The sequence below is a fragment of the Pongo pygmaeus genome, chromosome 2 (genome assembly GCF_028885625.2).
Source record: "Pongo pygmaeus isolate AG05252 chromosome 2, NHGRI_mPonPyg2-v2.0_pri, whole genome shotgun sequence".
NCBI lineage: Eukaryota > Metazoa > Chordata > Mammalia > Primates > Hominidae > Pongo > Pongo pygmaeus.
In genome coordinates this window covers 60,865,231-60,879,172 of record NC_085930.1, presented here as the reverse complement: position 1 = coordinate 60,879,172, position 13,942 = coordinate 60,865,231, and the positions used below count along the sequence as shown (strand labels likewise).

General features: G+C 45.7%; 1 protein-coding gene across 4 annotated transcripts in view; it reads right to left on the bottom strand.

Annotated features, from left to right (window-relative positions):
- EEFSEC (eukaryotic elongation factor, selenocysteine-tRNA specific) overlaps positions 1-13,589 on the bottom strand; it is a 260,253-nt gene extending 246,664 nt beyond the window's left edge. Inside the window, exon 1 of one of the 4 annotated variants that reach the window (XM_054482127.2) lies at positions 13,175-13,589. In XM_054482127.2, coding sequence (XP_054338102.1) covers positions 13,175-13,490 — 316 coding nt within the window. In that variant the 5' untranslated portion in view covers positions 13,491-13,589. The remainder of the gene's footprint in view (positions 1-13,174) is intronic. The other 3 variants (XM_054482130.2, XM_063662609.1, XM_054482128.2) reach the window with 3 other exon arrangements.
- Positions 13,590-13,942: the final 353 nt, after the last annotated feature.

The following is a 13,942-nucleotide window of genomic DNA, read 5'->3' as shown; positions in this document are numbered from 1 at the left end:
ACACAGGGAAGTAGTTTTTAAACTCTCTTCTATCCCTATACCTTCTGCGGGGGGTTGGAATCAAGGAGACTATGTGAGGGAATGCTGTACTCATCCGGCCAGGAACTAGCAGAAGCCTGTCTTCAGGTCGCAGCTGCGGTGATGGGAAATGCAAAGGCAGAGAGCAAGCAGGAGGGAGAAGGCGTGGTGATGGATCCAGAGGCAGGTGAAGGAGGAGGACACACTGAGGAGCATTTCAAGGGCCACACCTTGGGAGAGTGGAGGTGTCCTTCACTAGGAAGGTGAAGAAGCTGAGAGGGTGGAATCTAAGGGCCTGTGGTAGTCACCCCAGGCCAGGACGTCTCAGGAAGATGATAGTTCTTATAACCAAATCACATGGAGGGGACAGCTCAAATCCAAATCTACAATAGGGACACAGAACCTAGCCATTCCTCAGTCCATCCAGCCCTGTACTGTCAAATACAGCAGCCACTAGCCACCTGTGCCTATATAAATTTAAATTAATTAAAATTAAATAAAACTAAAATTTCAGTCTTTAGTTACACTAGCCACAGTGCAAGTGCTCCAACAGCCATGAGGCTCGTGGCTGCCATGTTGGACCGTGCCACTGTAGAACATTCCTATCATCACAGAAAGTTCTGCTGGAGAGTACTGATCAAGCCACTGCAGAGATTTTTTAAAACACTGTTTTTCGCAGCCAAAGTGTCTGTCAGCCCTCTCTGCAGGGGCTGGGTGCTGATGGGAAACACGGCTGTGCTGTAAGCACCTCAGGGCTCCCTTCCAGTCTTCCTGTGGTCTACTTGTCTGTGAGGCCAGACAGCAAGTGCCGAAGCAATGGAGTCCTTCTTATGTAAAGTCTTTCCTCTCTAGAGCGCAGTTCTGAAGATCATCTCTGAATGTGCCCTGGATCATCTTTTTAGAAAATAGAGAATGCTGAGAACACACACCCAAGGGCCTTTACTGTTCATGGTGAAAGATCCTTAAACTCATCTGGAAATGACCACGAACAGGGCAATTGTTTCTTCAAGTGCCACACTGTCATGTACCTGGGAAGACTGAGCTCTAGTGCCAATGTCAAATGACCAAGGACAAGCCACTGACCCTCCGGAGCTCTAAGCAACCCAAATAAATCTATGGTAAAGGATGTAGCCACCAGGCCAAGCAAGGCAAGTTCCTGCTGCCAGACAGGGCAATGCTAGCAAATTTCAAGCACTAATTTTAAAAGAAAAAAGTCAGGTTTATCTTTAAGCAGCACCTGTGCATGGCACCAAATAAATATCCTCAGGAAGTAGGTTAAAGACAAAGGAAATTATTTTAGTCTTCCTGAAGGCCTCAAGACAAGAGAGGAATCATCACAACACAAGAGATATGGAAAGAGGGAAAGTCAACTTCTCTCTCAACAGCAAAAGTTGTTTTTTCTCCTGCCAAGAGAGGATCACCCACATTAACTAAGTCCTCCCTACCCACCCAACAAAGGCCACTTCAAAGCAGCAGGAGCCTAATCACACAGCACAAGAAAATAAAAGACCCAATTAACAAAAGACAAAAACTCAAATAATCCAGGGGAGAACAGAAGCAGAAATCTCTATTTTTGACAATTTGATTTATATATAAAGTGTTCCTCAGGAGCCACAATTTTCTATGGAAGCAGGCATGTGCTAAGGTCTGAGAGCAGCTTCTGGGCAAAGCCAGGGCCTCTGAAACCAGAGCCTGGCACTGGCTACTTGTGCACCCTGCAGCAAACTGCCTACTGCTCAGAGCCTCATTTCTAGTAGCTGAGCAATGTAGATGGAAACGCCTCCCTCAGAGACTGGCTGGGAGGATACAGCAAGAGCCACGGGTCTAGAACAGTGTCCAGCAGACAGCAAGGGTTCTCCAAAAGTCCATTCTTTCCTCTCCCTCCGAGAGGCAGAACTATCTCTTGACCACTGCTCAGCACTGCCATGTCTGCAACCCCAGAGCCCCACTTTCCCTGCTGATGGCGTCCGCCTTGCCTGCCTGAGGTGTCCTTCCTCTTCTCCTTCATCCAGCTGGGTCAGAAAGCTGAAGCTGGAATGAGGAGAGGAATGCTAGGCCCTAGGACCACTTGTCACAGTCCTCTCCTCAGACTCAGGGAGCTCACTAAAAGCCACCAGAAGCTTAAAACCTACCAGCCTTCCTCCCAGAAGAGACTCTCCCGGCTCCTGAGATCCGGTCCGGGCCACCCTCTGGAAGCTTGGCCTGACACCCCAGTCACACTCCAGCCCTCCCTTTGTCTCTAGATCCTTTTTTACTCTGAGTCCTCTAGCTGGAATGCCTCCCATCTTCTAAAATGTAATATTTCAACCATCCTTCACAATTCCCACAAGCCAGTTGGACTGGCCTGTGACCCAGCCAACCTGGCCTCACCTCCTTTCACACCCCCGTGTGCAAGTGCCAGCCACCCTGACCACTCCCCTTCTTTAGCCAGGGCTGCTTCCATGCCTCTGGACTCTGCTAAGGCTGTTTCCTGGATTTCTCAGCCTGGACATCCACAGGTCATCCTTCCAGGCCCAGCCGTGTGTCTCCTCCAGCAGGATTCCCTATCTGCTACCCCAGGCAGGTACTCACATTTCTATGCCCATCTTAATCAAAGCCCTTACCACTCCGCATCTTAAACTGGCTGCTGGCACTGCCTGGCTTCCTCCCCCCTATTCGGGACTGTGAGCCCCTTGAAGACAGGCACGACTGTGTATCTGCCCTCACGTCCAAAACAAAGCCATGCAACGTGTATGTGTAGAATCTCTGAGTGAGTGGAGAAAAACACTAAATGCAGCTCCATGTGGTCCTCTCCCACCACACAAGCTGCCAAAAGCCCTTAAAACAAGGCCTACCAGCCCAAATGTCTCCATGGGCCAGGCACATCACAGAAAGAAGAGGCAGCCTGAGGAGCACATGCCACACACTGTACACTTAAGATGGCTAAGATGGCAAATTGTACATTATTTGTACTTTACCACAAGTAGAAATCAATAGTTTTTTTTTTACAAAAAAATGCAATACTGGTTCACACTACAACGTGAATGAACTTTAAAAGCATATGCTCGCTTTGGGAGGCTGAGGCAAGAGGACTGCTTAACTCCAGGAGTTCAAGACCAGCCTGGGCAACATAGTGAGGCCAAGCAAAAGTCACCAGACAAAAAGGCCACATATTGTGTGATCTACTTATATGAAATGTCCAGGACAGGTCAATCCAGAGACATTAAGTAGATTCGTGGTTGCCTATGCCCGGGAGAGGGGCAAATGGGGAATGACTACTGGTAGGGATGTGGTTTCTTTATGGGGTGACGAAAATGGTCTAAACTGAGATTGTGTGATGATAGCTACACAACTGTATGAGTATAGTGAAAACCACTGAGTGTTCACTTAGTGTACACTCAGTGAAATGGGTGAATTTTACGGTATGTAATTTATATACCATAAAATTATTTTAAAAAATTATATAAACACTATATAAAATTAAAAATGTTTTTAAAATTATTATCTGCTGTATGCCAGGCTCTGGGTTGGCCCTAGACCTACAGAGATGATTCAGATATTGTCTCTACCCCATCATGCTTCCAGGCTAATGGAAAGAAGAGACACGGAAACCGGCCATTGGAGTAAAGTGTTCACACCAAGAGGGATGCATGCTGTGCAACCAAGTCCAGAGCCTAGAAGAATGAGGACTCACTCCAGCTCCCTATCCTACCATGAGGTTGCCTCAGAAGTGCCAGGCTCTACCCTCACCAAGACTGGGCCTCCAAGATACCCAGAGTACCAGAGCTATACATACCATCATTTTCCACACATCAAAGCCTTTACTGGTAAAGGGGACACAGAACTGAGCTCTTAAGGCAAGAGTATCTCATCCCCAGCCTGGTTGAGGCTCCATCAAACAAAAGAATGACAGAAAGAGGAATATGTCTTAGGGCTTAATTTATGGGTTGTTTCCTGGGATGCCTGCCCGAATCCTATTCCAACCTGGATGGAATGATTCCGAAGAAAAACCCAAGAGACATGCTGATAGAAAACAAAGGGGATGCTCAGTGAAAAGTTTAAAAGCAATTAATTTTAAATGATTACAGCTTTACCGAAAGCTGTGGCTATGATTTCCTTCTGACTTTGATTATAACCTTCCAGCAAAATATTTGCCTCAAGAAGCCAGAGTCTTTGCATTATTTTCTATTCCTAGCATGACTACAAAAATATTCTTTGATTTAACATTTGATACGTTTTGTTCTCAAGGGCAAGCCCCATGAGAAGAAAAATGTACCCCAACAGAATGAAATATGACTACCTGCTTCCATTTTTCTTTCCTGTTGGTTCCTGCTCAAATATTCTGCATTAATTTAAACTCAAGGCTGTGTCTCTGATGTTGCGCTACTCCCACACTGTCACCCAAGCTAAAGCAAAGTCACCCGCTGTCCAGCACCAAGAGAAGATGCCGCAGACAAAGCTCAACTTGAGTCTCCTGGAGAGAGTTAAAGGCACTCCAGCGTATGGGGAGATCAGGTGGGGTCAGAGAGCGATAAGGTACCAGGCAAAACAAGAAAATTTGTACTTGAATAGTGGTACACTTTAGGGCTGAGTGGGGCAGACTCTATTGAACATAAGAGGCTTTGAAGCAAGTGAAGGCAAGCAACTCCAGTGTCAGCCTCAGCTTTAGTTGGTGGTAGAGGATGTCAAAGAAGCAGTACTGGAAAGTAGAATCTTCTAGTTATGGTGTGTACCTTTCAGTGAAGAAGAGAAAGAAACAGCTCTCACTGGATGGGCACAAAGAAACAGGGAACTAAGGCCTGATGGATACTAGGAACTAAAGAAGTAAAGCTGAAGGAAGCATTTCCACTTAGAACTCCTTCAAATATGCTTCAGTATTTTAGGACAAACATACATAATTACCACAATTTCACATAATATATTCCTACACAGATTCTCCTGAAAAGACTAGGGGTAAAGAAAACCAAAAGTGGCGTTTGGTTTGTTTGCTTTTGCATTAGAGTAACACTCAAATTCCTCAAGGACACCAAGGCCTACCTGGTCAAGCCCCCAGTACGTTATTTCTTCCTGGAGCAGGCTGCTTTCCGGGGATATGTGCAGATGCCTAACGGGTATCACAAAAAAATCTGGTTGAAATTCATTCACACACACGAACCCCTTGTTTCATTTATGAGTCCAGAGAGGGCATCTTCAGAAAGAATGAAGGGCGCACACTTCAATAAAACAGATCAAAGGGGAAGAGCCTTCTCCACATGGGCGCCAAGAACACAGAAGGCTGGAAAAAAAGGCAAAGTAGCTTAAGTTTTACAAAGAATGTTCTCTCCAGGCTGCAGAGACAAAAATCTTGTAGGCTCTTGGATGTTTCTCTCCTTCAAGGAGAGTAACCTGAGTCAGACTTAGAAGTCTTTTGCAGCCCTCCTCAGCCCCGGGCAGGAAGGGCTCAGAGAGGGTCAGACCCACACAGGAGGCACCGCTAAAATGGTGTGTACAGAAGGCAAGAGGTCCAGGCGACAAGTTGCAGTGCTGTTCATTAACAACAGAAACAAAAGACTGGGAGACAATACACTGTTAATCCTCACAGCCACCAGAGGACTATAAATTGCCAAGCCAAGATACCAGCATTTTTCAGCCCTCCTCCTTCCTGCCAGAGTTAGATTGAAGATGAGTCTAAGTCCCTCACCCCCACCCAAGTCTTTAAAACATACATTACTGAATCTTTTTGAAGTTGTAACCCTGAAAGATTTATACTCTAAAATGGATTCAAGAAAAATACTGCTCTGAACCACTACAGGGGGCTAGAATGAACGGGTACACTTTTTCATTCACACTGAGAATGCCAGCGTATGGGCTGTGCAGTCAGATCAATATGGGTTCAAACCTAGTTCTGACACTTACTAACTGGGTTCCCTGACCTCTGAGCCATGGTTTTTTTTAATCTGTAAAATGGGAATATCAACTCTTACCTCCTAGGAATCATGTGAAGATTAAACAAACAAATCAAAAAAACATCATACGGACAAGCACTAAATAATGGTAAGTACAATTATCACTGTTAACCCCACAGCACCACTTAGTTTTATCTGTGGCCACATGCATCAAGGGAGATAAAACCCAATTTTCTCTAAGTTAAGATAGGATTTGTGTGTGTGTGTGTGTGTCTGTGTGTGTGTGTGTGCGCGCGCATGTGTGCATGCACAGTGGAATTAGAGCCAGCTTTAATTTAAGATATATTGAACTTCAGAGATGTCATCACAGAACTCAGACAACTGTTATAATTTCCTTCTCCTGGGGATAACATATTCCACAGGGGGTCTAAATCTTTCACAGTAGCAAGGAACTCTAACAAGAGCCCGATCTCCCAGGGATGCCAGGTGCAGGTGCAGCGAGAGAAAACCACACCTGCTGCCAGTGGGAATCCCTGTCCAGCAATCCTGCAACTTTCTATCAAAAGCTCGGCCCAATCATATCACACACCTGCTTTAATAGCCTTCCAAGGAGCTCCAGGACCCTTAGGAAAAATCTACACTAAAGGGCCATTCTCTAGGGTCTGTCCCTGCCAACCCTTCTAGCTTCATCTTTAGCACACCTCCCACACACCACGCCGATTTCCAGCCATGCCTAAATGCTGGCAGTCATCTCTGATGTTGAGACACAATGGCATGTTTAAGGCTCAGAGCCTTGCCCTTGCCTAGGAAAGGTCTTCTTTTCCCATTTGCACCCTATACTCCACCCCCCAGCAAAGTGAGTTACTCCTGCTTTTGCCCTTGTGCAAAGAACTCCAGAAGATCACTTTGTACACAGCAGTATCTTCTCCTGGGTTCTGATGTAAGCTCCTAAAGGGGAGGACAAAGAACCAACCTGCATAGCTCACTACAGGCCAGGCCCTAAGCTAGTTGCCTTCTGTCCACTAACCCACAAAGAAGGTTCTCTGCTCACTAAAACTGGCTAGCCCAGGAGCTGGTACACAGGCTTCATTCATCCAGAACTTACTGAATACCTATCCTATGCCAGGCTCTGGCCCAAGCGCTGAGAACACTGGTGAATGAGACAGACAAGTTTCCTGCTCTGGTCTCATGGAGCTCACATTCTAGCAGAGGACAGATACTCGACAAGTAAACACATGAAGAACGTCAGGTAGTGAAAAGGGCTGCTGGGGCAATGAAACAGGGACATGAGAAAGCATGAGGGGGTAAGGGCTGAAGAGACAACTTTAGATAGGTGGGGCAGGAGAGGCTGCTGAGGAGATGCCATTCAAGCAGAGACTTAAGGAGCCAGATGTACCAAACAGAGGCAACAACAGGTGCAAATATCCTGAGGGAAGCAGCCGCTGGGCCCACTGGAGGAAGAGAAATGAGGCCACCGTGACTGAAGGTCAGAGCGGGGAGCAGTCGTTGATGGGATCGTTGATGGGATCAGAGGAAAGCAGAGCCAGACTATTGTCCTATGGGCCATAAAGAGGCTGGATTTTACTCCAAGCACAATGAGAACTCACTGGTAAGTCTTGTCAAGTGTAGGGCTGACTATGATCTGATGAACACTTGTAAAAGGAGAGCAATGCTCACTGTGCAGAGAATGAATCAGAGGGAGGAGGAGAATAAGCAGGCAGGGGGCAGAACTGTAGAAGTCCAGGTGCCACAAGCCAGGATGGCCTTGGGGGCCATTTCAAGAAGGCAAAGATGCCCATGAGTTTGTGGACCATGAGGTGAAATGAAGGTATTAACCAGATCCAGGTTAGGGGCGGCAGAGTTAGGTTCCAACACCAGCCCAAGGCACTTCGCTTGGGTTTCCTCATCTGAGAAATAAGGCTAACACTCCCACCACGCAGGGTGGTTGCATAAATGCAAGTTCCTGGCAACAGGCCTGGACCAGAGCAGGCACTCAATGGGGAACAAATTCTCTTTACAAGAAAAAAATTGTTTTTTCTCAATTCCCTGAAAAGGAAGGTGGGTCTCTGATCTATTCAAGGAAGAATGGTAGCACCCTTGGTCTCAGCATTCCATTCCACTCAGGCCACATTTTAAGAAGATAAATCTCCCTACTCCAGAGATGAGACAAAAGATAAGCAACAATGTACATACAAAAATAAGTTCTTCTTCTACGGTTTTAGTCTAAATAAAAAACTTACCAAATTCTTCAGGGCATTACAATTGGTTATATAGGACCAGGCAAGTGCTGAAACTTTTTTGCAATATGAAGAGCTTCTCTATAAATGAGGCATACCTCAAAGATATTGTACATTCAGTTCCAGACCACTGCAGCACAGTGAATATTGCAATAAAGCAAGTCAAATTTTTTGGTTTCCCAATGTGTATTAAAGTTATGTTTACATGACATGTCGTCAATTAAGTGTGCAATAGCAGTATGTCTCAAAAAACAATAAACATTCCTTAATTTTAAAATACTTCATTGCTAAAAAATGCTAATGATTACTGAACCTTCAGCAAGTCATAATCTTTTTGCTGGTGGCGGGTCTTGCCTCAATGGTGATGGTTGCCGAAGGTTGATGAAGGTTGGGGTGACTGTGGTAATCTACTGAAATAAGACAATGAAGTTTGCCACATCAGGTGACTCTTCCTTTTACAAAAATTTATCTGTAGCATGTGAAGCTGTTTGATGGCATTTTACTCACAGAATTGTTTTCAAAACTGGAGTCAATCCTCTCAAATCTTGCCACTGCTTTATCAACTAAGTTTATGTAATATTCTAAATCCTTTGTTGTCATTTCAACAATGTTTACAGCATCTTCACCAGGAGTAGATTCCATCTTAAGAAACTACTTTCTTTGCTCATGCACAAGAAGCAACTCCTCATCCACTCAAGATTGATCATGAGATTATAGCAATTCAGTCACATCCTCAGGCACCACTTCTCATTCTCTCTTGCTATTTCTACCACATCTGCAGTGACTTGCTCCACTGAAGTCTTGAACCCTTCAGTCATCCGTGAGGGTTGAAATCAACTTCTTCCAAATTATTGTTAATGTTGATGTTTTTACCTCCTCCCATGAATCACAAATGTTCTTTATGGCATCTAGAATGATAAATCCTTTCCAGAAGGTTTTCAATTTACTTTGTCCAGATCCATCAGAGGAATCACTATCTAGGGCAGCTATGGCCTTATGAAATATATTTCTTAAATAATAAGACCTGAAAGTCAAAATTACTCCTTGACCCATACACTGCAGAATGGATGCTGTGTTAGCAAGCATGATAACAAATTAATCTCTTTGTACATCTCCATCAGAGCCATTAGGTGACCAGGTGCATTATCAACAATCAGTAATATTTTGAAAGGAGTCTTTTTTCTAAGCAGTAGGTCTCAACAGTGGGCTTAAAATATTCAGTAAAACATGCTATAAACAGATGTACTGTCATCCAGGCTGTGTTGTGCCATTTCAAGAGCACAGGCTGAGTAGATTTAGCATAATTCTTAAGGGCCCTAGGATTTTTGGAATGGTCAATGAGCAACGGCTTCAGCTGCATTAGCCCCTAACAAGAGTCAACCTGTCCTTTGAAGCTTTGTACCCAGTCATTGACTTCTCTGTAGCTATGAAAGTCCTACATAGCATCTTCTCCATATAAGGCTGTTCCACCTACAGTGAAAATCTGTTTAGTGTACTCACCTTCATCAATGATCTTAGCTAGATCTCCTGGATAACTTGCTGCAGCTTCTCTATCAGCACTTGTTGCTTCATCTTGTACATTTATGTTCTGGAGATGGCCTCTTTCCTCAAACCTTATGAACCAACCTTTGCTAGCTTCAAACTTTTCTTCTGCAGCTTCCTTATCTCTCTCAGCCTTCACAGAATTGAAGAGTTATGGCCTTGCTCTGGATTAGGCTTCAACTTAAGGGAATGTGGTAGCTGGTTTGATTTTCTATCCAGACCACTAAAACTTTCTCTATAAAGCAATAAAGCTGCCTTGCTTTCTTATCATCTGTGTGTTCACTACAGTAGCACTTTTAATTTCCTTCAGGAATTTTTCCTTTGCGTCCAAAACTTGGCTGTTTGGTTTGATGTAAGAGGCCTTGCTTTCAGCCTATCTCAGCCTTCAACATTGCCTTCATCACTAAGCTTAATCATTTCTAACTTTTGATTTAAAGTGAGAGACTTGCAACTCTTCCTTTCCCCTGAACGCATAAAGGCTATTAGGTGGATGAATTTTAATATTGTTGTGTCTCAGGGAATAGGGAGGCCTGAGGAGAGGGAGACAGACAGGGAAAAAGCCAGTAGGTAGAGCAGTCAGAACACACACAACATTTATTAAGTTTGCTGCCTTACATAAGCATTGTTTGTGACATTTCAAAATTACAATAGTAACGTCAAAGATCACTGATCCCAGATCACCATTAACAGATGATATGTGTTTGAAATGAAGTGAAATGTTTGATGCTTAATATTTGATGAAAAGTTTGAAATATTGTTAAGAATAACCCAAATGTGGCATAGAGATAAAAAGTAAGCACATGCTGTTGGATGGGTTGCCTTGAACCTTCGATTTGTAAAAACCACTATCTGCAAAGTACAATCAAGTGAAGCACAATAACATGAGGTATGCATGTATGTTGGAAGGGGATGGGGGAACTATACGGTAACCTGGGAAAGCATGCAAAGGACTCCAGCTTTGGAGTCAGGCAGACCTGGACTGTTTCACTAACTACCTGCCTCCCTAAGTCCCAATTTTCTCAACTATTAAACGGTAACCACCAAGCTCCTTGCAGGGTTTGCCTGGTAAGCAGCAAATACACAAGAAAAGTCAAGCCAATAAATAGTTGTGTGGTTACCACTATCTTCCAGTTGAAGCAAGGTCCAGAATTAGGTTCAAACATCACACAGCTAAGGAAGAAAGAAAGCTAGGCTTCAAGCCCAGTTTTGCCTGACTCCAAAAGTATGTCCTTCACCACTCATCTATCCTATTTACTAGAAAACACTAAAAACTCGCCGTCTCATTTTTTAACCTCTGCCTTCCACCTCCAGTCTGGACTGGCTCAGAGTCCATGTTCTAAAATGTATTTTGATGTGACCAAACAGAATTCAGTTATAAGAGGGCGGGGAGGAATGGGTAGAGAATTGTGTGCCCCTTGAAATTCACCTTACTGAAACATGGATTGAGGAGAAGACTTTAGACAGTGTGACCCTGGGCAAGTCCCTTCACCTCTTCAAACTTCTATTTCCTCTACTGTAAAATGGGGAAATGATCTCAGACTGCCTGTAACATGAAACAGTTGGGAGGTAACAAAGATGAAGTACTGTACTTAATAAGCTCACCATTATAGCTGGGACCCAGAATGCCCAGTGACCAATGAGGCCATCTGCCACCAAGCCAATTATCATCTGCCCAATATATATTCCCATGTGTGGCATACAGAATATTGCTGGAAGGAAACACAAGAAAATGGGAACAGAAAGGTAATCAGGTACTGGGGTCAGCAGTGAGAAGTATACTTCTTTAGCTATATACCCTTTTAGACCATGTGTTTATATTATTGTATCATTTTTTCTAAAAACAAAACATGTTTTAAAGCTCTATCCATATATTTAAGTGGAGTTAAGTGGGTTTGGAAAAGTAATCCACAAAGGTATAATAATGGTCTTTTCAGCCAGGCACAGTGGCTCACGCCTGTAATCCCAGCACTTTGGGAGGCCGAGGCAGGGGGATCACAAGGTCGAGATCAAGACCATCCTGGCCAATATGGTGAAACCCCATGTCTACTAAAAATATAAAAATTAGCCAAGTGTGGTGATGTGCACCTGTAGTCCCAGCTATTTGGGAGGCTGAGGCAGGAGAATCGCTTGAACCTGGGAGGCAGAGGTTGCAGTGAGCCGAGATTGCACCACTGCACTCCAGTCCAGCCTGGTAAAAGAGCGAGACTCCATCTCAGAAAAAAAAAAAAAAAAAAAAGCAGTGGTCTTTTCATTTGCAGAGATAGGAGGGGTACAGAATTTACGACAGAGGAGTGGGTAAGGGAATGTTTGTCTTATTTGTGATGTTCTATTTCTTCACAAGTAGCATGTATTCATGTATTACATGTCTAATTAAAAATTAACGGTACCTCTTCGTGGGGCATTTTGGCAGTACCTACCACGACCGAAAACACACATGCCCCTTGCCCCAGCCAGTTAGTTCTATTATCCTACATATATACGAACACACCAAAGACTTCCGTTCTAGAATATTCACTGCAAAATGGTTTGCAAATACTGGAAACAGCATAAACGTCCATCATCAAAAGATTTGTTTAGAAAATGTTGGTACAGGCCGGACGTGGTGGCTCACGCCTGTAATCCCAGGACTTTAGGAGGCCAAGGCAGGCGGGTCATGAAGTCAGGAGTTTGAGACCAGCCTGACCAACGTGGTGAAACCCGTCTCTACTAAAAATACAAAAAAAATTAGCCGGGCGTGGTGGCGCACGCCTGTAATCCCAGCTACTCAGGAGGCTGAGGCAGGACAATCGCTTGAACCCGGGAGGCGGAAGTTGCAGTGAGCCAAGATAGTGCCACTGCACTCCAGGCTGGGCGACAGAACAAGACTCTGTCTCAAAAAGAAAAAAAAAAAGAAAAGAAAATGAAAATGTTGGTACAAGTGTGCAATTGAATCCTATGTGAGCTTTAAAAAGAATGATGTAGCTTTATGTGTACAGATATGGGGCACTCTCCAGACACAACGTTGAGTGAAATCATGTCTAAAAGGAAGAGGGAAAGAGGGATTTATACATACACACAGATATGCTTGTATTGACGTGGAGCCTTTCTGAAATGAGACAGAAAAACTGGTAACAGCGGTTGGCTCTAGGAACGGGAACCAGGAGACCAAATGACAGGTGAATGGAGACAGCCTTTGTATGTATACCCTTTTTGTGGCTTTTGAGTTTTCTTATTTTGAGTTTTCTTTACTTGACCATGTATTATAAACACATTTGGTAGGGATTTTTTGATTTTTTTTTTAAGGAAGGCACCTTGCAGCTCGGTTGTGCTGGATGGGAAAAGCGGAATCTCAAAGCCTCCGCTCGCTTGCTGGGGGGCCCTGGGCAAGTCACGTCGCCTCTTGGGGCCTCAGGAGCCCCACCAATGAGGTGGGGCAATTTCCCGTCCCGGCAAAGCCTTGAGCGAATTCGGACAGGGGGCCCGGCCGCTCCGCCCGCGTCCCTGAGCCCGGCTCCCGCCCCGGCCCGCGCTCACCGCCGATGATGGTCCGGATGAGGGAGGCGTGCCCGGGGCAGTCGACCAGCGTGACCTGAAGCAGTGGCTCGCCGGGCTCGGGCTCGGCCTCGGGCGCTGCCTGGAACTCGGGCAAAGACGACCGCAGGCGCGCGGGCAGCGGCACCGAGAAGCACGAGAAGCCCAGATCGAGCGTGATGCCGCGCTCGCGGCTCTGCGGCTGCTTGTCAAAGGCGGCGGTGGAGGCTGTGGTGCTTAGCGCCCGCGCCAGCGCCGTCTTGCCGCTGTCGATGTGACCCAGCACGCCCACGTTCACGTTCACCCGCCGCCCTGCCATGCCGCCGCCGCCGCCGCCGCCTCGGACACCCGCCCGGCCCGCCCCTCACCTCCCTCGGTAGTCGCCGCGGTCCGGCCCGTTAAGTTGCCCCCCCGTAACCGGCGCACCGTGCACACCCGTTCCGGCCCGGAAGCTTCCGCCCTACCGAGGCTCACGGGCACAGCCTAGCGCTGTGCTCCGGGTGGGTGGTCTAGGAACGGGAGGTCACCGCAGGCTGGGTTTCTCTCTCACGTGGCTCCTGCCTGAAGCCTCTAGGAGCCCGAGATCGAGGGATTCTTCTGAGAAGTGAAGCCATTTGGACATCCTGGGTGAGTGGAGACTTGGAGAACTTTTCTGTAGCTAGCAAGAGGATTGTAAAATGCACCAATCAGCGCTCTGTAAAACGCACCAATCAGTGCTCTGTAACATGCACCAATCACCGCCCTGTAAAATGCATCAATCAGCAGGATCCT